The 22107-nt window shown below is 42.4% G+C and overlaps 1 protein-coding gene across 2 annotated transcripts; it reads right to left on the bottom strand.

Annotated features, from left to right (window-relative positions):
• Nucleotides 1-311: 311 nt before the first annotated feature.
• On the bottom strand, nt 312-21227 carry LOC127341620 (uncharacterized). 2 transcript variants are annotated; one of them, XM_051367485.2, is made up of 27 exons: nt 20859-21227; nt 20146-20342; nt 18109-20031; nt 17330-17405; nt 16621-16743; nt 15776-15846; nt 15589-15686; nt 14985-15473; nt 14729-14914; nt 14280-14573; nt 13350-13997; nt 12242-12638; nt 11993-12135; nt 10436-10606; nt 9790-9987; nt 8845-9405; nt 8714-8773; nt 8305-8624; nt 7764-8196; nt 6959-7420; nt 6743-6859; nt 6554-6675; nt 5723-6479; nt 4188-4442; nt 3901-4083; nt 1722-2060; nt 312-1296 (listed from the first exon to the last, which is right to left on the bottom strand). In XM_051367485.2, the coding sequence occupies exons 2-27, from the start codon at nt 20291-20293 to the stop codon at nt 547-549; spliced, it is 9324 nt and encodes a 3107-aa protein (XP_051223445.1). In that variant the 5' UTR covers nt 20294-20342; nt 20859-21227; the 3' UTR covers nt 312-546. The 2 variants fall into 2 exon arrangements, with proteins under 2 accessions (XP_051223445.1, XP_051223447.1); XM_051367487.2 differs by having other exon boundaries at nt 14985-15470.
• Nucleotides 21228-22107: the final 880 nt, after the last annotated feature.

The following is a 22107-nucleotide window of genomic DNA, read 5'->3' as shown; positions in this document are numbered from 1 at the left end:
ACAGCTTGCGCCAGGACCTCGCACATGCAGCTGCTCGCTTCAAGGAGCAAGAATCGCCAGCCGTTGAATGGTCTGTTATCATCATAAGCATGCCATGATCTGATGACTGCAGGACAGCGACTCCAATACACAAAACTATCAACAGATCAAAACCCAGCAGAACGAAATATAATTGTACTATTTCAATAGTGAAAATTGTTTTTTGTTTATTTCTAGGGTAGAGCCTAAGCTTGATATGCCAAAACAGCCACCTTTTTACAAATACATCATGGGTCCATGGAAGATCGCCATCCATTCCAGGGAAATACATATTGGGCGGATGAGCTGCAAAACTGACTTCCATCGGCTGTGTCCAACCTGTACACTCAAAATGCTTTATATACAAACCGAAAGCACGAATGGCATCATGGCTCTCACCCACGTTCAGAGAATTAAGAGAAAAATGAGAGAAAACTGATTGCTGGACGACTGTGCATTCGTCCTATACAAATTTATCCACCTTACAGCGCTACCAGGCTGGAAGTAGATGCATCGGATGAAGATGATTTACATGAGAGGGAGGTATGCACCCCCGTGGCCCTTCCTCAGAATTAGCGGGCCAGCTTTCTCAGGGACCTTGTCCAGAACTCCATTGCAGACGTCAACGACATCGCTGAACCCCGTCGCAAGGGTTGCCAACTGCAGCCTCAGCCTCATATCCCTCGTTCTACGCAGCAGGCTCCTGAATGATCTGCCGAGATTCACCCACTCAGCAGGCAAGCCTACAGGCGAAAGCCAGGCGGAGAAGTGCGGCTGCTCACCCCTGGCAGCAACCCCTGCGCGGTAAAATCTAGCAAGCTCGACGAGCATTGGTGGCTGAAGGGGCAAAACAAGTACAAACTCAGCCACAAATAACTCGATCAGGTCAGGTCTCGGCATCTGGTTCCAAAAGACAGGGGCCCATTCCATTGGCTGGTTTATGCTGTATGCTTCAGCAACGATAAGGGCCTCCTGGAACCTAGATTGATCCACGAAAATCCGACGTGCATTGGTTTCTGTAAGACCAATCCATACAAGATCGGGTATACGAATCTGAAGAGATAGGAGGGAAGCACGAGCACAAGCACGATGTGTCCGTTGGCCAGCATCAATTGTTGAAAGAACCTCAGCCGTTTGTACAAGGTCATGCATAGCCTTAAGGAGCTCGTCATTCCGCCGTTCCTTATCTTGCCGAAGTAACCAGCTTTTCATGTACTGCTCTGCTCGTGACTCCAGAAGAGAAGCAGCCTCATGTTTCATATCGAAGTGTGTGTATACCTGCATCAGACACATAGATTACATGAGGGACGAAAGGAAACAGCAGGAAGTCCCATCTTGTCATGATAGGAGCCAATTTGTAAGGAACAAGCTACTAGTGCTCAGTACATTTCCATTCCGAACTAATGAGAAACTAGCATGACATGAATCGACAGATTTTATGCTTCAGTAAAGCTATGTAGGTCGTGAAGCGCTTGCTTCAATTTTTCCATACATTGAGTTTTCAATCAATTCTTCACAAAAAAGATCAACACAAACAAGCAAGTAACCAAGATACTCAGAAGTGTTTATTGGTTAGTAAATTAGTTTACAGAACGTGCTAAACATGCTTTTGGACCTACTTCTACTGCCTGTCTCAGGGGAAAATGTTAACAAACTTATGAACTGAATGAGAGCAAGCGAAAGAGAGAGAGGGGGATACATACCAAAGAGAGAGCCTCGTCGTCATTAGGGTTAAAATGTTTGAGTGATGTAATAACAGCTATCCTGAACCCTCGAACTGATGCGGGTGTCACTGTGGCTGTGTCAGTGGAAGAATACTTTTGAAGCAGCAAGTCCAATTGCCCATTTTCTATAAGGATGGAAAGAATGAAGCTCAAGGAGTGAAAATTGCTCACTCCAGTGATCAAACGAGCTAAGCAAGTAAAATCCCCCTCTAAAATGTATGAATCCACTCTATTAGCCGCGAATGTGACCAGAACATCCACACCGTCAAGACAAGACGACGACATGTAGAAGTGATGTGACAGTATAAGGAGTTCAACCTGCAACAACATTTGACATGAACACCTTTGAGATGGTAAAGAACAGCAAGAAATCAGTAAATCTCAAACCAGAAAGAACTTGATCTAAATGTATCTTGTCTGTGTCTGAGTTTTGAGTTTCTATACAACAGCAAAGATAAAAATGTTAATGCAGCTTTGGAGAGTATTGCATATTACTATTCAACAAAATAGCTCCAGTACGCAAATAATCAATTTCTAACTATATAATATTATAATTACTGAAATGAATAGAGTGCACGCTCATAAAAAAAATTAAAGCTGCTGGTTTACACTGAAAAGGTCATCTGAATAAGGAATTTGGTTCTTCGTTTCACTATATTAGCCCAATCAAGACAAAATGCATGCAGCCAGGGCTTAGAAAACCACCGGCTACCGACAAACAAACCAGGACCGAACGATTGCAGTTTTCTAACACCTGGTGTTCAAGGCCTTGACCACCTAAACCTCGTCATCTCTTATCATTGGTTAACTTACAATACTTAAAAACAGCAGGATAGAGGAACACCATAAGACGGCAATATCAATCTTCCAGCTTAATCTCCTCCACATCAACACAAACACCACCATCTAGCGCGCACCCCCATCAGAGTTGCAGGCACCAGCATCACTCACCAGCATGGCTGCCTGCATCAGGCTGCAAGTGGACGTGGGCCGTCTGCGGCACTGCACAGCCCGCCCCACGTAAAGTCGTTGGTGGAGGCCCGCAGGAAGAAGGAAAAACTATGCGGGACTTTGCGGGCCGACCGTGGTACACAAAAATCCCAAATAATAAGAAAGAGCAGAGCCTCATCCGGAAACCATAGGCGGCGGCGAAGAGCCCCTCGACGTCCCCTAGGTCGACGAGGTGTCAGACCTGCGCGTGCGTAGCGACGTCGACGGCGAGGAGGAACACGGAGAGGAGGAGGGCGCGGAGGAAGCTGTAGAAATCTTGCGCGCAGAGCTCTCCTTCCCCGGCGCCGGCGGCGCGTCGGAGTCGGTCGGCTGGACGAGTTCCGTGCCGCGGCGTTGGCATGGTCATCGCCCGATGTGGAGGCAGCACAAAAAATGGGGCGGCCATGGTGGGAGCGGCACAAGCAGCAGCAGTGCTCGTCATGCGCGTATGCGTTTAGCTGTCAGTACAGCTTCTGAACTACAGTACTTACTGACACAAGAACGGGATCTGAATCTGTGGCATATACAACATAGGCAAATACTGGGATCCTGGGATCCTATGGCCTATACTTCTATGCGGGCCTAAAAGCGGGCAGATGCGGAAGTGCGCTTTACTTTTGGCAGGCTGCAGCGGCGTCCCTCTTACTCATCGCGGGCCCATGCGGCATATAAGAGGGCTCCCGCGAACCGGCCCACTTGCACCCTGATGCCTGCATTTTCCGAACTGTCATCCTCAATAACCTCCCAGCAAATCTGCCAGGTGTTAGTACCTAACACCCCACTCACTGTCATCGTCCAGACCACATCCCCTCCAACTCACTGTCATCGTCCAAATTCACCCGCCATAGCCACATCATCCTCCCACAGTTGGTCTTGTTTGGCAACACCACTGAAGACTATCCTAACTCCCAAGATTTATGTTGGGGGACAGTTGAGCCATATGGGACTTCGGTGTGCACCTCTAGCTTCGCCATACCCAGTGTAGCTCTCATACCACTCCACTAATCCCTACCTTACATCAGGTTTGGTGATGATCCTATATTGTTCTTAAGCACCTCTCTAGGCCAGTTTCAGCAATGCCAGTCCGGCGTATGGAAAGGAGTACTTGCAAACATTGAATATATTAAGAAACTGAAACCAGAATAAAAGAACCAGAAGGTAACACAACCTCACAAGCATGTGGTACTTCATGCCCAGTCATCACCAAACGCATTAAAGCATGGCCAATTTCTGGTTCAGATGGGCATAGCTTTGCCCACTTCAAGAAGTCACTTGATCTCCATAATAGTGGTGCTGGGCCTTCTTCCTTCTGGGAGTCCAGATAGCCTCCACGATGTGCAGCCAAAAGCCCCTATAGTTATTGGATGTATCAGTCAAGACATGTAACATAATATATGGGTGTTTTCCTCCTAATTACAAAGTGCACTAATAAATGCTGGTGCAGTAGACATATACCTTTAAAAATGAATCAGCAAGAATTCTTGCAATGCTAGATGCAGGCATGATGTGTGTCTCCACAAGAAATTTAGCTTCATTAAAAGAGTCCTGAGCTTTCAGGGAAAGCAACTGCAGAAGTTCAATTGGCTGTTTCTCAAATGCTTCAGAAAATGACAGTCCCAGTATTTTTGCAGTCTGCACGACTGCTATTATTCTCCTAATAAGAGCTCGCCCACGGCCTTCACCACATTTCATGGCTAATTTCTCCATAGCCTGACATGAAATAATAATCTGATTGATGGACTGTTCTTTTTTTTTAGCCAAACATCTTTTTTTTATGGACTGTTTTTTTTTAGCCAAACATCTTTTTTTTATGGACTGTTTACTAGTCAACATTTACCAACAAAGTTCATCATACAATAATAGTAAATCTAACATCACAACCATTGACAAAAGCAATAGCTACTACCCTCAGATCCTAATCTCACAATAACTGCATAGTTTTGAATTTCACGCCTAGATTAGGAACTTCCTATTCACAAGAATTATTCAGGTCAACTTGCTCAAAGTTAAAAAAGAAAATGTTTTGTGTGATATTGGACTAGTTATAACCAGAATCTGGTAATAACCACTTTGAAGGAGCACAACCCTCAGCCAGCGACCTGATGGCCAGAATTAAGGAGGAAGCAGCGTTATGGGCCCAAGCCGGCGTCCTTGGTCTCAGGACGGCACTGCTGACAACCTGGGATGTTCACTAGGATCCTCATTATCATGCTGTAACCCACCTCCTAGGAGGCTTGTAAAACTATTAAACTAAACCTTATCTTTTCAATAAAATGAAACCATATCTCGAAAATAACCGTCTAACATTTACTAGATCAATATGTTTCAAAAGAAATGAAAGTCCTTTGATGTACCAAGCAACTATGCCGTTTATTTAATCTGAACAAAGTTTACAACATGGCTGCCAGTTTGCAATACAACTTTGTGACTTTTGTGTATATTCTCAACATGAAGATTGTTTGTTCCCAGCAGACTGTCAGCAACAAGAATCTTAGTGCAAAATTTATAAGAAAAAATGGTCGGGAAATTGGATAAAAAGTTTAGCCTTTAAACCTTATGTATTTCTTTGTGGCAAATTGAACAGTGGAAACCAAATAAACTAGAGAAAACATATGGAGTTATTTTGCATGTTCATAGTCAGGCCAGTGTTTCCAGAATACAAATGCTATGTAAATTTTTCATATCATGTCAGGAGTAATCATTCTACGTCGATTACCATAAACATGCCAAAATTAAATTGAAGTTCCACCCTAGTCTTTACATGTTCATGTCAGGAGTATTCATTCTATTCTAGAATACCATGAGACATGTCAAAACTAAATTGAATCTCCAACCTTGAACTAGTATACCGGACAGAACACCTGAGCAAATGTAAACCGTAATTCCAAAATTTATAATTTATGTTTAATTGATGTAAATAATCAGTGTTGACATTTGGTGGTCACTATTATTCAATAGAAAAGAAAATGAACAGAACAAAATAACCAGACCTGAGATGGATCAATCATATTACTTCTACTTGCTATTTCGAGTGATTGAAGTATTGAAAGGGCTTCTGTGTCAAAGCATAATAAACTGATGTCTCCATTACTGCCATTATCTGCAACTCTTAGTGCAACATCAACGAGAACAAGTTCTTCAGGGACATAAGATGGAGATAGCTTCTGTTGGAGCTGCTTAGCAGCAGTTATTTGTCCAAATTCTAATAAGGAGAGAACAGCCTTCTCCATATCTGCAGGCCTGACATGTTGCTCCCAACCAGACAAAGACGCTTCCATCTTTGCAAATTCCTCTTCAGATAGTAAATTTCTTGCTTGTTCGTCAATCTTAGAATGGTGAAAAAATTTAGAATTATCACCAGAATCACTTGTGCTACTTCCAGAATTGTCATTGACACCTCGTCTAAGTGGTAGATTTGTTTTTCCTCTTCGCTTTGCTCTTGTGTTATTTGTTGTTGTTGCTTCACTGTTGTATTCAAAGAGTTGCAAATGTTGATGGCGTGATAGGTTATTATCCATCATGCCATTTCTTTCTGCAGCTCTCATGCTAGGCAAACTCATACTGTTGTCTATTTTTGTGATAACATCAGCAGTCTGTTCTATGATACTGGTAGTATTTCCAATAGCTAGATTTTGAGTAACAGCAGAAGGTGTGCATTCACCATCAGCCTTCAAGTGAATCTCTGACTCAACAGCCAGGAGCCAAACCCTAGTCTCAATTTCCCTGAGAAGATGGAGAGGATATACCCTGCAAAAAAGGTATATATTTGTAAGGAGAAGATGGGACCGAACGTAACACCGATATAGATAAAGGGAGCTTACGGAGAAGATTTGGTAATAGTTCCACTAAGCCATTGTAAAGATAACAGGAGTATTTCATGAAGCTCTTGTGCTGGTATCTCTTTTCCTAATTCTTCAGCATGCTTAAGAAAAAATAACCCAGCCTGCACATATACTTGAATAGGTCAGATTAGTGATCACCAATATAATGTCTCAATGCACTCTCAATACCTGTAAAGGAGGCAAAGAATATCTCATGAAAAGTGTCTGACAGTGGCCCCACAAAGCTGCACGTTCTTGTGGAATATCCCAGAGAAACTCTTTCCATTCGGCAACCATAGCTTCTGCCTGAAACATTGGACAGATGGATGTCAGCAATAAATCGCAAGCCATAGTTGAAGCAGAAATTATGAGTCATATAGGAAATAAAGGATACAAGCCAAATACCTGTGATTCTGTCACATGATCAAATGTAGATTCCCGAGCTGTGTCACCTGATTCAAGTTGTCTTGCCCAAGTGCGAGCTTCCTCCCATCTGCCATCCTTTTCTAATGCTGCCATGAGAGAAGCATCATCCATGGAATCGCTCCACTTGTAGATATCACCATCTTTGCATAAGGAAGGTTCAGCCAGATTAATTTTCCAATAACTTCGGCTAAAGTAAGCTGATGAAGAGCCACCATCTGCAAAATCAACCGCTGCAAGGAGCTGTAGCAAACACCTCTTCTCATAAATTGATGGGCAGGTTGAGAGTACTGCATCTGCGGCTTTTACAGCCGTATGAACTACCAATCCTGTTATAGATGATGATTCTTTGGATGAGTTCGACTGAGAGGCTTCATCTTTTATTCTCACCGAAAATGATGTCAAATGTGCAGAAGCATCAGACAGACGCATTTGACAAAATGCCTTTTAATGGTAACAAAAACAAAATGCTCAAGTTAGTTGGTATGCCACGAGTAAACTAAGGGGCTGCTTGGTTTGGTGCCAAAAATTGGCTTGCCAATATCTAGGCAAGAAAAATATTGGCTACCAACATACTACCTACGTTCTAGAATAAATGTCGGTACTTTGTCTAGATGCAGATTTATCTAGACGCATTTTAGTTGTAAATACATCTGTATCTAGATAAAATTGCGACAATTATTTTAGAACGGAGGGAGTACCTTGCAAATCTTGGAGTTGCCAAATGTTGGCGTGCCAATTTTTGGCTGTCAACCAAGCATGCCCTAACTGATCTAGTTTTACTAACCTGAAGGGAACGAATGAAGGGGAGAAGGGAGCAGGAGGGCAGAAACATTTCAAATGCTCTAAGTAATGGTAGGAATAGCTGTTGTTCGCAGAGCACCGCTATTATACTTGACAAAGATGTAAGCCTCTCATCCATATCAACTGGAACTTTAGTATCTTTGGAGGTGGGCTTTCTTTTTTCTTGCTGGGCATTGAGATCGGAAGGATTGGAAATTGCAGTAGCATTTGGCCCACATGTGATGTCCAACAAGAAACCTGCTGTGAAGCTATCTGCAGAGGCCTCCAAGAACCGTCTTCGTTTTGGATTCTTTCTGTTGTAACGAAATTCAACATTCCTACTCATGCTTGGCAATTTATTCGTGGCCTCAACAGCAGATCCAACATTCTTAGCTATTTTAGATGAAATACCGTCCACCTTGATCAAGGACAACTCCCTGAAGACAAGCAAGAAATATTTAACGCGACAAAATTACACAAGAATAGCAATAGAATCCTGCAACATGTCATATACATCACAAACCACTACAATACTCATGTATTACCTTGCAGCTGTAATCTCAAGCCAACGACTTAAGCATGAGAGAATAGTCACATCTGGAAAACATGAAGCAATCAATGCCAGTAAACACCACTGCATTTGCTTCGCTTTATTCAGAAGTGCCTCTCCAGGGTTCTTTTGCTTTTCACAAACAGCTAGTATGCAGAAAATTTCCATGGGGTCGTCACCATCAACAGACAAGAAAGATGACTCCTTACTTCCTGAGAGTGTATTGCTAGAAGATTTCCTTCTATTTGACTGTGTGTGTTTCAGAACTGTTAGTATATGAGTCCTCAATCTTGAGTCTCTTATCTCTTTGGAAGCCTGAAAACAACACCAGGGAGAAGAATCAGTATAGTGTTTTCTCAACTATAATTATTAACAGAACTCCTATCTACAGTAAGAAAAGGTACCACTCCGATAACAACTTCGATTGGAAAACCAGCCCTCTGGGCTTCTGTTAGAAAACCAACCTGCCAATAGCATGATCACATCAGTGGAAGGACATATAAAAGTACAAGATAAGGAAAAAAAGTGTCAGTACCCAATCATTATCATTAGCCAGTAAAGCCAGATATTTTGTACTTAATGGGAGATGGTGCGTCTGACAGAATTCTGTGACCAAATTCCAATGTTGGCTGGCTTCATTTTGCTGTGACCGGTAAACAGATGCATCACCAATGCCACTGAACAGCCAAAATCCACAGGTTCTACCTTCATCTAATAGTGGCAAACTTGCTCGTTCCAGGTGCTCCAATATAGCAATAAGAGGCTGTGATGGCTGTTCCCTTTTGGGAGCCCCAGAGTTTTGCTTCTGCTCCAAAACATGAAGATGATCAGACTGGACATAATCATCAGCTAATGCTCGAGCAAGAGCAGGGGCAATATCAGCTCCATGGGAGAGAACATGTAACCCAGGGCTACTTTGTGAAGACAGCTCATATTTTTTATTTTGCTGAGCCAAGCTATAGTAGGAAGAGATCCGCTGAAGAGCAGCAATATCTAGACGAAGCATGTTGGCACACATGCCACAGAGTTCCAACAAGAATGTGCAGGAAGCAACTAGTGTTGAGTCCTCAAAGTTTGTAATTGCTAGTGGAGCCACCTGGAGAAGTGATAAGATATTACAGCACATCCAGGAAACTAAAGCATTATAACTTAAAGTAGAAACTGAGAACCTTATTTCTAAATCAACAAAATAATAAATAATATATGAAACGTGTTTACAAAGTTATGTTCGTTATACGTTCTATCATCCAGGCATTAAGCATACTACTATGATGGTACCAAAAGTTTGGCATATCAAACATTGCCACCTCATAAGTGACATATGTGAATTTCACTAGAAGTCCACCTTCCCAATATTTTTATTAATCATAGTATTCAGATAAAAAAAATCTGAATCAGGCAGTGTAAAGCCTAGATGGATATCGGATCAGTACAAATTAGTTAATAGAAAAAGAAAAGCAAGTAAGGAACATGAACGTACCGATAGAAGAACTGGTCGTTCAGTTTGACTTAAAGAAGCTAGGATCAGTTGTACATCTGCTTGAACATCAGACTGTGTGGAGATCACTTGGCCCGCATTTGCTGATTTTAACTGTGAAGCTCTTTTACCAAGAAGATGCCTGAAAGCGGCTAGTGCTCGACCACGGTGCAAATGATGTTCCACCCTCAAGTCTTTCTCCTGAAGGGGGGAGGGGATTAATTAAACTTGCTACTTTCAAATGAAAAGCTATAATACTGTAACAGAACACAGCAAGAATGTGAGCAATAACCCTAAGTTCCCTAAGTTTAAGAAATATATGTAAGTGAAAAAGCATTCAAGTTTGTGCTTATTTACTATAGATGGGTTTATGCTATATGGAGAAGCATCCTTCAAAACGACCCATTTGCAGTTCAAGCCTGTTAGGGCTTAGGCTTATCAAGCACCTTTGCTCTGGCCCTTGTCATGACGAAGTAGTATTTTGCATAGTCTTGATCAGAGTCCAACTAGAGTATTAGCACTCATTCAAGATAACATATGAAGTGCTTGGATTTCAAAAATAACATGACGCAGAAGTGATGCAAGATACAAAAACAAAGAACTTTATTCCAATAAGCAATTGAGTATATTCATTGCAAGATAAGCATACCTCAAGGGAAGAATATAGTTCTTCTTCAACACTTCTTTGAATGGATGCTTCTAAGGACAACGCATTGATTTCACTATATCCAGTGGTATTGTATATGTAATCTGTGACGCTGTGAGTAAATAACTCTTCTGATGATAGTGCACTTGATAGCATTTGCATTCCAAAAGGGCCCTGATCAAAGATGTGGTCAATAAGAAGAATTATCCTAGGGAAGTTTGGCATCTCAAATACTCTCACAGCTTGTAAGTTAGCCTTATATATCTCAAATACTTAGGGGGACTTCTTTTGGGCTTCTAGCCCAGCTTCGAGGTGGTGCACCGCTGAAGCCCAAAAGAACTCTCCAGCTTCTATCTAGCTTATTTCCACCGAGAAGCCCACTTCCTGTCTATAGGGAGAAACTGGTCACGACCTGTTTCTGGAGAGCTTCCCGAGCTTCTCCCCGCGGACGCGAAACGGTACACAGGGTTGCCCCTGTTGTTGCTCGAATTTACATCACAATGCCATTCTGGAGGGGTACTGTTTGGAGATGAAAGAAAAAAAGAAAAAAATAACTATCATACAGCGACCGTATCGCTCCAGAGCGGTACCGCTTCGAGCGAGAGCGAGGCCCGAGCGAGCTAGGGTTCCGCGAGCGCCGCCGCTGCACCGCCGGACCCGCCGCCGGCTCTGCTGCTCCGACAGGACACAACCAGCCTCCTTTCCCACCTCCTCCCCTTCTATTTCCGCGCGGCCCCATCCCATCAGCAGCAGCAGCGACCCGCGCCGGCGACTAGATCCACATGTCCGCGTCGAGGACGAGCTGGCCACTCAGCCCCCAACGGCTGACCGACGGTGTCATCCTCCCGAGGCGGCGACCTCCCTAGCCAGCGCGCAACCTCGCCCCGAACCTGCTTCATCGAGTTCGTCCTCCCCAACGATGTAGCACCTCGAGATTTTTTTGGTCAATTGATTTTGAATGTTTTGCTGCTCAATTTGATTGCAATTGTTATCTGAATATGACCGTAATTCTGCTATAGTAATTTAAGTATGAAATAACACATGTACGTCACTGTAAATTTTTGATAATCAGCACTTGTCTAGAGCACATTTCTAAATTAAGGGGCATTAGAGAGATTTTACATCAAATAAGCTAAGGTTCTAGAAGCCCATGGGAGGAACTAGTTTCTAGGAGCTTCTTCCCACCACAGTTTCCCCCCACCGTTTTCTACAAGCTGGCTTATGCATAAGCACAAGCCCAAAAGATGTCCCCCATATACTGCTTCCCTTCATGGTAACCAAAATTAGACACTAAATTAAACTAAAGTTACAAATACCCTCCACAGAGAAACAACAAAGATATTGACAACAAAAATGTAATTTTCTGATTTTTTCCAGAAGGAATTTTAGGAAAAATCCCCGTCTATATTTATGTAACAGGAACATAAACGAAAGTAATAACATGTGGGGCAGAGCGTAGAACTACAAAACATACTGATTCAGAGCAAAATGCAAACCGATACTGAAATTCAAAAAAAAAAAAACTAGCTGCAAGATGCTATCCAAAAGACAGAAAAAAACCTGTTCATATAGTTGAATTAACCTTCTAATAGACTTCGGGAACCAACACGGAAGCATTTGCAGCAATGAAGTGTCTCCTCCAGCACAGGAAAAAATGTTATAGCGCCAGCATAGGTACTCTGAAATTGAGGATTTCCCAGGAACTGAAAAGGAAAAGGATTTTTCTTTACATTCTTTTTTTTCTTAAAAAGGGAAAGAGTAGTGTTTGGCTTCAAAATCAACAAAGTAATGAAGTTGTATCTTGATTACCATTAGTTGGAGAATAATTTTGACAGCCATACCCATCTTCCCCAAAACAAGTAGAACGAAGTGTCTTCCATAGTGTCGGAAATTGCTGGAGACAAGGACCTAGGTTCTCTAATGTGCACTGAGAAGACAGCCCACGATTTCTGTTCACACTTCCAGTACATATGGACTTCTGAATTGGTAGTGAAGCATACATTAAGGTAGCTAGTGCAGACATTTCCCCGATCCGTTCAGCCATATCATCAACAGTATACAATATCTCATCTATCTCAATTGCAGTTAGATTGCCATGATTAACCATTTTCTGTGACAGATTCCAACGGGCATTAGAGAAGGATGCTTCATACTCATAACCTTTGACTCTGGAGAAGAGTAGCCATTGTGCCCACTTGCAATCACCCTGAGCAATTACATGCCATAACAACCAAGTCAGATTAATGCTTATTAAACTGGGAAACAGGTTGAGCAGCAATCTTACATCTGTAACATAAGGCAGCATTAGAAGTATTTTCTGATTTTGTCTACCACTACTGGACAAGTGGCCATAAAGTAGTCATAATAGCATGTTCCTGGTGTCAACAAATAAGACAGATCTATGGGCCAATAATGGTTCGAATAACACTGTAGTAGCTGGTTATTAAAATACCCGGCATGGAGGTGCCAAGATGCAGGGTAGCAAGTGTCACACAGTTACCATTCAATGGGGATGTAAAGGGGCAGTTGGTCACTTAACAGGGAACCAGATAAGAACAGGTGACAAGAATGCACATGCAGATTCCCACTGAAAATGGAAGGTTCGGAACTTTGAACTTTCTGATATTTTCTAAACAATAATGTAAAACTAGTTACTAAAATGTAAAATTCATGGAACAATTGAGAAGGAGCAAACTCAGCCATTACTTATCATAAAAACTCGACTCCGCATAAACACTACCCATGTGACAGCCAAATTATCAAGTACACATCCTAACAAAATAAACAAGTTTATCTGCAACAACCAGCCTGATCCCCACTGCTGGGGGTCACAAAACTGGCAAGTTAGGTAGGTTTGAATCAGAGCTGAACACAAAGAAACAGAAGTATCATAAACTAAAAATACAGCATGACTTACTGCGGCTTCTTTGAGCAGAGGGACAGAGTCTTCTCCGAGAACAAAATTGCAGTTGTCCAGATAGATATCAAGTAGGTACGGAGAGTCATATTGCACACAGAAACGCATGACTAGTTTATGCAATGCTCTTTCACAAGCCCGGTGACGTTCATCATCATCTGGCATCTCCGAAGCATAAAATGGCATAGAAGATTCTTTCTTGGAACCAATTTCTGTATTAATAAGTATGCCCGCACGAGCAAGTACAGGTATAATCTCAGTAGTACTTTGCCAGTACTCTTTCATAAAGATGTGTTTCTTTGCCAGTTCTTTCTGCATTAGCATTCTCATCCATGATGTTGATTCATTATTAGACAAGGATCTGAATACTTTGACATGTGGTACCTCCATGCAAACAGGTTCTAGCTCCTCTGAGTCACATATATACATTTTATAATCAGGGACCGTCACATCAGACAAAGTGCTGTAACCAACTCGTGAATTGTCCACATTAACTCTAAGAATCCCTTCCAGTAGTACACTGTCAGGAATCATGTCCAGGAGTTTGCAGACTCCCCCCACATCACTATGAGCAACAAAATATTCAAACTGAGATTCCCATGGGAGATTGGATTGAGCAGACATATCCGAAGGCTGGTCCAGTATTATCTAAAAAACATATAATAAGAATCTTAAGTCTTTAGTTAAGAAAATAAGTAACACAGGCCCTAATTTAGAGTTTGGTGTGCTAAAATATATTCAACTTCCCCGAAAAAACATTGTGACAAAAAATAAATCGCACACCACACACATTTTCAATAAAGGAAAAAAGCAATGGTGAAGGAACAAGAAAATTCCCACACTTCTATAGATGAGCTACAGCACATGGCTACTATCAGAAATAAGGTGTAATCGTCTAGTTAACAAGTGAAAGGGCAAAACATGACTTACACGGTCCACAGTTCTTTGATCCCAAGCATCAGACCACACAGCAGCACAGGCCCAATAACCATCGGAAAGGTTGCTTTGAGAGAACTCCTTTAAATCAGTGTAATCGCTAGCATTCACCCAAGAACCAAGCACAGCTCCATCAACATCGCCGCATTCAATAGCAGGATGGTTATAGATGTTGAGAGTTAGCACTGGTTTATCTTCCCCTGGAAGTGTAACAATATTTGCAGCATCATGAATGACATTCTCCCTGCCAAGATACGTGTCCCAGAAGCTGCTGCTTGGGTAAAACCGCTTTTCCACAGAGCAAAAGAGGTTGATCAGTACAAAAACAAACACAGTTCAAGCATTTACCTTTTTCTGTATGTGTTGAAAACGTATGCCAAAAACAAAATTTATTGTATGGACATAATTTTATCATTTAGCTATAGCAGTGTGCAGTAGCAAACCTCAATCAGTGCTAAGGTCTCCAACATTGTCCACTCATTTGACCTCATGTACCCACGCTGTTTCATCTCATCGGCAATTTGTAGCCTAAGTGACCTTCTGACAGTACCTTGCATAAGCTGTCTAAGGTCCGACTCTATGTCATCTCCTAGTCTTTCTAGTGTTGCTACAGCCAATCCACTTTCACCCTATAAATTATGTGTCAGACAACAGGGAATGATGGATAGATACATTTGTAAGCTGAGGGCAAAAAATTACCTTCACTAACAAATCGTAAACAATGGATCTTCCTATCTCACGGACTTCGGAGAAAGCATCTTCAGAATCATAACTGGAACATGGTTCCCTCTGGCGCAATAGTTGCAGCTGAAGAACTGCCAAAGGTAGGCGACCAGACTGTAGTGCTTCCCTGACTACTGCTTTCAAGTCAAATTTATTTGTTTCCCAACGGTTCATCATATCCTTGACATTTCCTTGAGTAACTGGTCTTACAACTTGTGTGGTTCCTTGATCAGTGTTATTTTCGTGAAACTGAGTAGTAAGAGAGGTTTCAACTGGTGTTAACGCTAACTGCCTACTGCTACCAGGAACAAACTCAAACACAGTAGATGCTGATCCTTGTCTGTCATCAGCATCTAAACCACCTGGTAGTCCTGATGAAACACCATCCACTACAACAATTGGGAGAGAAGAATCATTTTGCAGCACTTCTTTGTCTATTTTCAGCGAGTTTCTATCATCTCCCTGCTATAAAGCATAACACAACAAGTAAGAAGAATTGTTTGATTAGTATATTTCGATAGAGTGTGTAAGAAAACATTAGAAGATAAATAATTCTAAAAAAAGAAGCTATCATTGTTACCATCCGGATAGAATTCTGGTTCTTTGCAATGACTCGGCCCTGGATACTTCTAATTACCCCCAAAAGGAAAGCCATTTCATGAAGCTTTACTGAATTGTCTGGCTTGTCAGAGAAAAAAAAAATAGAATAAACCTCACAAAGAACAAAATGTACGCTGTGAGAGAGACAGAGAGAGAAGAGGTGTTACCTTCTTTTTGCTTATTTAGCCCATAACTCTTGATTGTTCTTGTCGCAAAGCGGACAGCTAAAACCAATAACCTGTTTTCACACTGTAAGCTTACAAATTACATGAAGCTAAAAGCTACAAGCATATCTCATATTGCAAGCTTCGTCAACTAAATAAGTCCAACTAGTACAAACTACAAGGAATACAAGCCACACTTCCTTGTGGCATACTCTAACATATTCCACAGCAGTTTGAAGACATGTCAACGCAACATTATAGTTGAGTTGCACCACACAGCACAAGTTTCTGTCCATTTGTACTAGATCATCAAATGATTTTCCCTATATAATCTTTGCAGGATGACAGAAAGTATTGAAACATGTTTTTGTTATTGCCCACATCATTAAACATAAGTTCAAGTGCGTACCATTCGAATTTCCACCTTTTCTGTACATAAATTATTCTTGACCATATGGCGGAATTTAACAATGCATATCACAAGTATGTTCTTCAGTGTGATTAATCATTTAGCAAAATGATGAATATCTGAAAACTTTCAATATGTAATACTCTGCTCAAGAAGTTTAGCTAGTATGTAACTCATGCAATTTCCTTCCCTTGCGGAAGCAGGTGAAGATAATGAACAGTTGAAATGAAACATTATGTTCATAGGATGTAAAATGAGCTCAATCAATTAAAACTGATGCAAGTGAAGTTTCAGGCTACACACTGAGGTACTACCTGAGTGAGTGTTTGGCACATATAGCTTAAACAGATATTAGACAGAGAGCGGGATATTTCTTAAAATGGATCTTTTTACAGAAGAATCCTAATTATATAAATATGCCATCAGAAAAGAAATATACTTGGATGACACTTCAGCCTCATAATCACTTCCTCTTGTACATAATAGCCGATATACAGATGCCAATAGCAGTTGCAGAACACCTTCTTCTGCAAGATTGACCTCCGCGAGCATATATAATGATCTAGCAATGATTCATGTAAAACATTCATGCATACAGAATAATCATATAAACATCAATTAGAACTTGGAAAAATTCTTCTACACAACAAAAACACACATACAGCACAAAGCCAGAAATATACACATATAACTGCATTGGGACATCAGAGTTACCAAAAGAAGATCCAAGATAAAATGCAATCATCTATTTTTAGCTTCTAACTTTGGAATAAACCTAAGAAATCCTTTCATCGATTAATTCAAGTTCATCCCTAAAAGACCAAATATGTTGTCGACCTCCAAATAAATCATAAAGGTAAGTAAATATAGAAAAAAAATTGTTCTTGTACAGATGCATTTAACTACGGAGGTAGTTTCCACACATTCACTCTATATTAAAATGTTAATTTGAATACAGTATTTGGAGTCCAAGCAATAGTACTGTTCCATCGAAATTATCAAGCCATATCATCGTGAATTACATTCCATAAGTTCTAACATAAATCTATGAAAATGAGAATGCAGAACTAAGAGATATATAATTTAAGCCAAAGTTAAAATAAAAAATAAAAAATAATTCTGAAACTAAAGAAAATAGAGGATCTTACTGCTCCAGATCACTGATATTTGTGTAATGCAATGACAATTGTACCCAACGTAGCCTAGATATTTTCAGGTCCCATCCTGCCAATGCAATAAATAACATTAGAGGGTGTGATGCGTTTTCTGAACGATATAACCGTTTCACAGAATATCCAAGTCATAAGCATCAGGAGGTAGTATTGTTAGAAATTGGACTCATACATGTCTCATTTGGAAAATACATCTATACTGAAAGAGGTTAAGAAGATTCTTGCTTGTCATCGTTTTTTAAATTAATAGATGCATCATGTTCAGGTAGCAGTCATGCCAATGAAGCTTTCATTACTGTCACCAGCACCAGCACAGTGCACGATTTCAGTAAATGCTGATTGGCCAGTTACCAAGAATGGTATTTTTAACATCAACCAGATCACCAGATGCAAAAAATTATAATGTGTGGGAATAACGCCTTCAAGGAATTTAGCAATTTAATGGATCCAAACTGATTTGCAACCTGGCACATAATGTGTTTCCCGCACAAACATTTGATTTTAAGCTTAAAAGTAGAAGCAAATTTGAGCTATTATTTCAAGTTTCAACAGTCAATAAAATGATTACATCATGCCCATAAAAGAAACCTAGAAAGATAATAAATAAATAAATAAATAAATAAAAGACAGGACACAGCATAGGACAGGCAACTCCGCAACTGACATACTGAAACTAGGCTAGGAGAACATAGTAAGAATATAAGAATAGCAGACAAGATGAAATAAAAGACAGAGACAACTGAATGGCAACACACCATTCTCCCAGCAAAGCCTGTCTGCTAATGAAGGTCCTTCATACAACAATGCTCTATCCAAAACCTCTATTTGCCAAGTCTTCCACCTTGTTTCAGGTCTATTTACTGATGTCAAATTCAGAGCATTGCATGCACTACCACCAGAAAACCCAGGTTGCCAAAATTGGATGTCATCGATACAAGATGAAAAGGATGAAGTAGACACTGATGGAAGGACAACAGAAAGGCCATCTTGCGAAATCAAATATACATATCCTTGAAACGAGCAAACAGCAGATTCTCCAGCAACAGAGAAATCCTTCTGAAACAAGAGCCTTCTGTCCAGAAAACCATCATTAATATCTCTCTCGTCGAGTAAACGTGAAGCCATAAGCAACTTCGTGTGAACAATTGTTATGTGTTTGTTTCCATCAGCATTGCAACCTTTAAAGATCCTCGATAGTCCAAATGGCGAGAGGCTTAATATATCATCCTGCAATCTGTGTGGAGGAAGGACCACTCTTCGCATGGGACTACAAACTGCCATTGTGTAAGGATAAGTTACCACATCTTTTATTTGTGGCGTAGTACTGAAACCACTTGGCCAGCTATCCAGTTGATTTTCATTACCTTTCCAGTATTTTCTTCTTTTCCTAGCTCGGACAACACCAGCATTGTCTCTTTCTGAAAAATCAGAAACCAATGTTTCTGACCCTTGTTGACTGGACTGGTGACTGCAAAATGTTGTCCCAATCCCACGGCCAGCAGTTTCCCAGGCAGCATAATTGTCACCATACTGATTCATAGAAGGCTGGCCAAAGTTTTCATGTGCATTGGCTTTGAAATTTAAGATGTCATCAGCATAGAACACATAGACTACCCCAACCTCATCTATGGCAGCAACAAGTAGAGAATATGGTGCCAAGACTAACCTCTTAAACATTCTGCCAACGCCATTCCCACCACATGTGCTTTCTCCATCTAAATTTGTTACAGCGGGTATGGTGCTCCCCAATGGCATCTCCAGATCTATTCTGCACCGTTGAAGAACACTAAAAGAGGTGATAGGGTGACCAGTTTTCACATTCCAAATGGCAACAATACCCACTGCGTTAAGGGAGGCAAGAAATATATCTGACAGTTGGAAATCGACCCACGGTGGATTGGGCCCTACATCATTATATACATTCTGAAGGTCCACCACAAAGTTCCACTGTATACCCCAATGGTTTAGCTCAAGTATAGCCACCAAAATATCGTTTGTGTTGCGTTCATGGACCTCACAACTTACTGATTCCTTAGGAGTCAAGACTAAACCAATCAAATGACCAGAAGGACTTGGCAGAACTTTTGAACATTCCCACTGACAGCTGCATGATGCTTCAGTTACAGGTACATGACTAAGAAGATCGGTCTCCATCCTAGCTTCCATAGTATTATTGCTAGACCAGAACTTCAAAAAGGACTTAGTAATGTCATATATGCTAAATGATACCACCTCTGCTGAATGAGGTAGTGAAGATTTTAGGGGAAATCTGGCTTGGTATTTTCCATTACAAACAGACCCACTGATTGTAGTCAGAAAAGAACGAAAGCAGTTCTTTCGACCTGGCTCGCCATCCTCCGACAGTGAGCCCTCAGTAGGAAACCATTCTTTCCAGTCCCCATGCAACTCTTCAGTATCACCATTAACTGTTACTGTGCTTTTGTATGAATGACAAAACGCATGAACTGTGAGTGCATCATCACCAGATAAAACAAGAAACTCACTAAAAGCCGGAACCTCAGGTTTGCTAGAAGCATCACAGCAGTGTCCCCATGCTAAAGACTTCACTCCGGGAATAGAAGAAAAGCACTTAAAGACTGGCAGGCCACTATCCGAGAGAGTCCTAGGTGATTCAACCTGTGATGGTTTGGCAATGACCGTTGACAAGACAAGATCGCCTGGGTTGCAAAATAATAAAAACATAATCAGTTGAAAAATAAGAAGACGAAGATGATGGTGATGGTGGTGAACCAAGGAATAATAGAGCATATAGGAAAGCAACAACGATTCACCATGGTCCGAGAGCAGTCCAAACAGGCGCCTTGTAGGAGATATGGAAGCTTCCCGGAATTTCGATAGCTCGAGAAAGGGCTGTGGCTTTTCCCACTTATATAACTGCAGTACAGTGGGCCCATCATCCATCTCACAAGATATGGGCATTGGTACTCTGCTCCGGTTCACCTGCTAATGGTGGCAGCAAGCAGCATTGCTTGCACAAACAAAAAGGGGAGTCAGCCAACATGAAACAGAGAAAGGAAAGGTGCAAGGGAGAACAGTTTGCATATAGTACTACTACCCCCCCCCCCCCCCCCCCCCCCACAAAACATGATTCCTCTTTGAAAATTAAGTTCTAACAAGATGTCTTGTCTGAGTTTTTTTAAAAAAAATATATATATATCATAAATGCAACCGATAATTGCGATAAAAATGAGCCATGAATGGGACTAAAACAATGCCTTAAATAGGGCAAGGGGCAAAGTAGACTCGAGGTCACACACAAAACAGAGCAGGGGATCAAGTCCCTCGACTTGGACTTGATTAGTTGAGTGACTAGCAGAGGCAATATGATCAATACAGCAGTTAATTCAACTGAAATTCGCTACTGTTTACAGTTCAGGGTTGGATCTAGATGGCGTGCTGGGTGCCCACCCAGAAATTGCGAAAGGTCGGTGGAATCTAACTAGTCACTGGATTTAATTTAAACAGCCCCATACATGATACATACCTCAGAGCCATTGACTGGGACGGCAGGAACGCGATGCCCTGGCGAGGAATAGCAGCAACTGCGACGCGCGTCAGAGGCGGGGGTGTTTGGGTGGGCGTGGGGGGCGTGGGGGGCGGATTGCGGCGGTGGCGGTGGCGGCGACGCTACGGCGCGGCGCGGCGTCAGCTGTTAGGGCACGGCGGCGGGTCAGAACTCCAGAAGGGAGAGAGAGGAGCGGAGTTTGGGCGTGGAGTCGCGCCCGAGGGAGGGCGGCGGGCGGCGGGCGGCGGGCGGCGGGGCTCACCGCGGAATCCGGCGAGCGCTCCCCGGCGACTCGGTGGTGGTCGCCCGATCTCTCGCTGTCCCCGTCGCTCAGCTCTGGGCTTCGTGTTCCTTCGTGCGACAGACAGACAGGCACACATCGGATGCCAGCCCACACGTGCCGTCACGTGAGGCGCCCGTGGGCCGTGGCTTCGCTTTGGGCTCGGCCTAGTACCTGTTTTGGGCCGGGCAGGCATGGATTGGACTCCGAGACGGACTGGGCGACACCATCTTCCTCTTCCTCCGCCTTGAAGTACAAGACCACGCAGCCGCCTCCAGAACCCCACGGAATTCCTCGGCCGCACGGAGCGTACGTGATGGGCGGGAAGAGGAAGGCGGAGGACGAGCCAGAGGAATCTGATTCTGACGACGACGACAGCGGCGACGAGATCATCAGCGACGAAGAATTCCAGGCGATTCTGGCCGAGTCACGCGCAAGGACGGTCAAAGAGTGTAGCGAGATGCTTGCTCGCCTGGGACTTCGGGAAGACGCCGGCATCCGCTACGACGACGGCTACACCGACGACGAGGAGGAGGAGGAAGATGGCGACGTGGATGAAGCTGCGCCGGGATCGTCCGGCTGAGATGACGGGGCGGCACCGATCGATGCATGTGTGGATGATCTCTTGCTACAAGCATGTTGCTGCTTGTTGCTCTAGATAGATCGCTTCGACGGTGTAATGTTGTTTGCCTTGAGTTAGCGGTTTCTTCTGATGCGCTTTGATATCATACTTCCACAATCGCTGATGATGATGTAGTAACATAGACTCTTTAATTTGTACCAAACAAAAGCAAGAACAAGCCGATCCGTTTTTGGGTGGGCAACAAACAGATGTCGTCCAAAATGACATTTCAGATGATCGGGCAAGGGGCAAAGTAGATTCGATCGAGGCCACACAAAAAACAGAGCAGGGGATCAAGTCCCTCCACTTCGACTTGATTAGTTGAA

Source organism: Lolium perenne, chromosome 3 (genome assembly GCF_019359855.2).
Source record: "Lolium perenne isolate Kyuss_39 chromosome 3, Kyuss_2.0, whole genome shotgun sequence".
NCBI classification, from domain to species: Eukaryota; Viridiplantae; Streptophyta; class Magnoliopsida; order Poales; family Poaceae; genus Lolium; species Lolium perenne.
The sequence above is the reverse complement of the archived record's forward strand: the minus strand, read 5'-3'. Positions and strand labels throughout refer to the sequence as shown.

Excerpts from the sequence above, each read along its gene's own strand:
- LOC127341620 (XM_051367485.2), bottom strand. The coding sequence starts at position 20,293 with ATGCCCATATCTTGTGAGATGGATGATGGGCCCACTGTACTGCAGTTA. Across the intron at positions 12,639-13,349 it reads CTCTGCTCAAAGAAGCCGCA|GGTGATTGCAAGTGGGCACA; the intron begins GTAAGTCATGCT and ends GTAATTGCTCAG. Across the intron at positions 2,061-3,900 it reads AAGTACCACATGCTTGTGAG|GTTGAACTCCTTATACTGTC; the intron begins GTTGTGTTACCT and ends ATGTTGTTGCAG.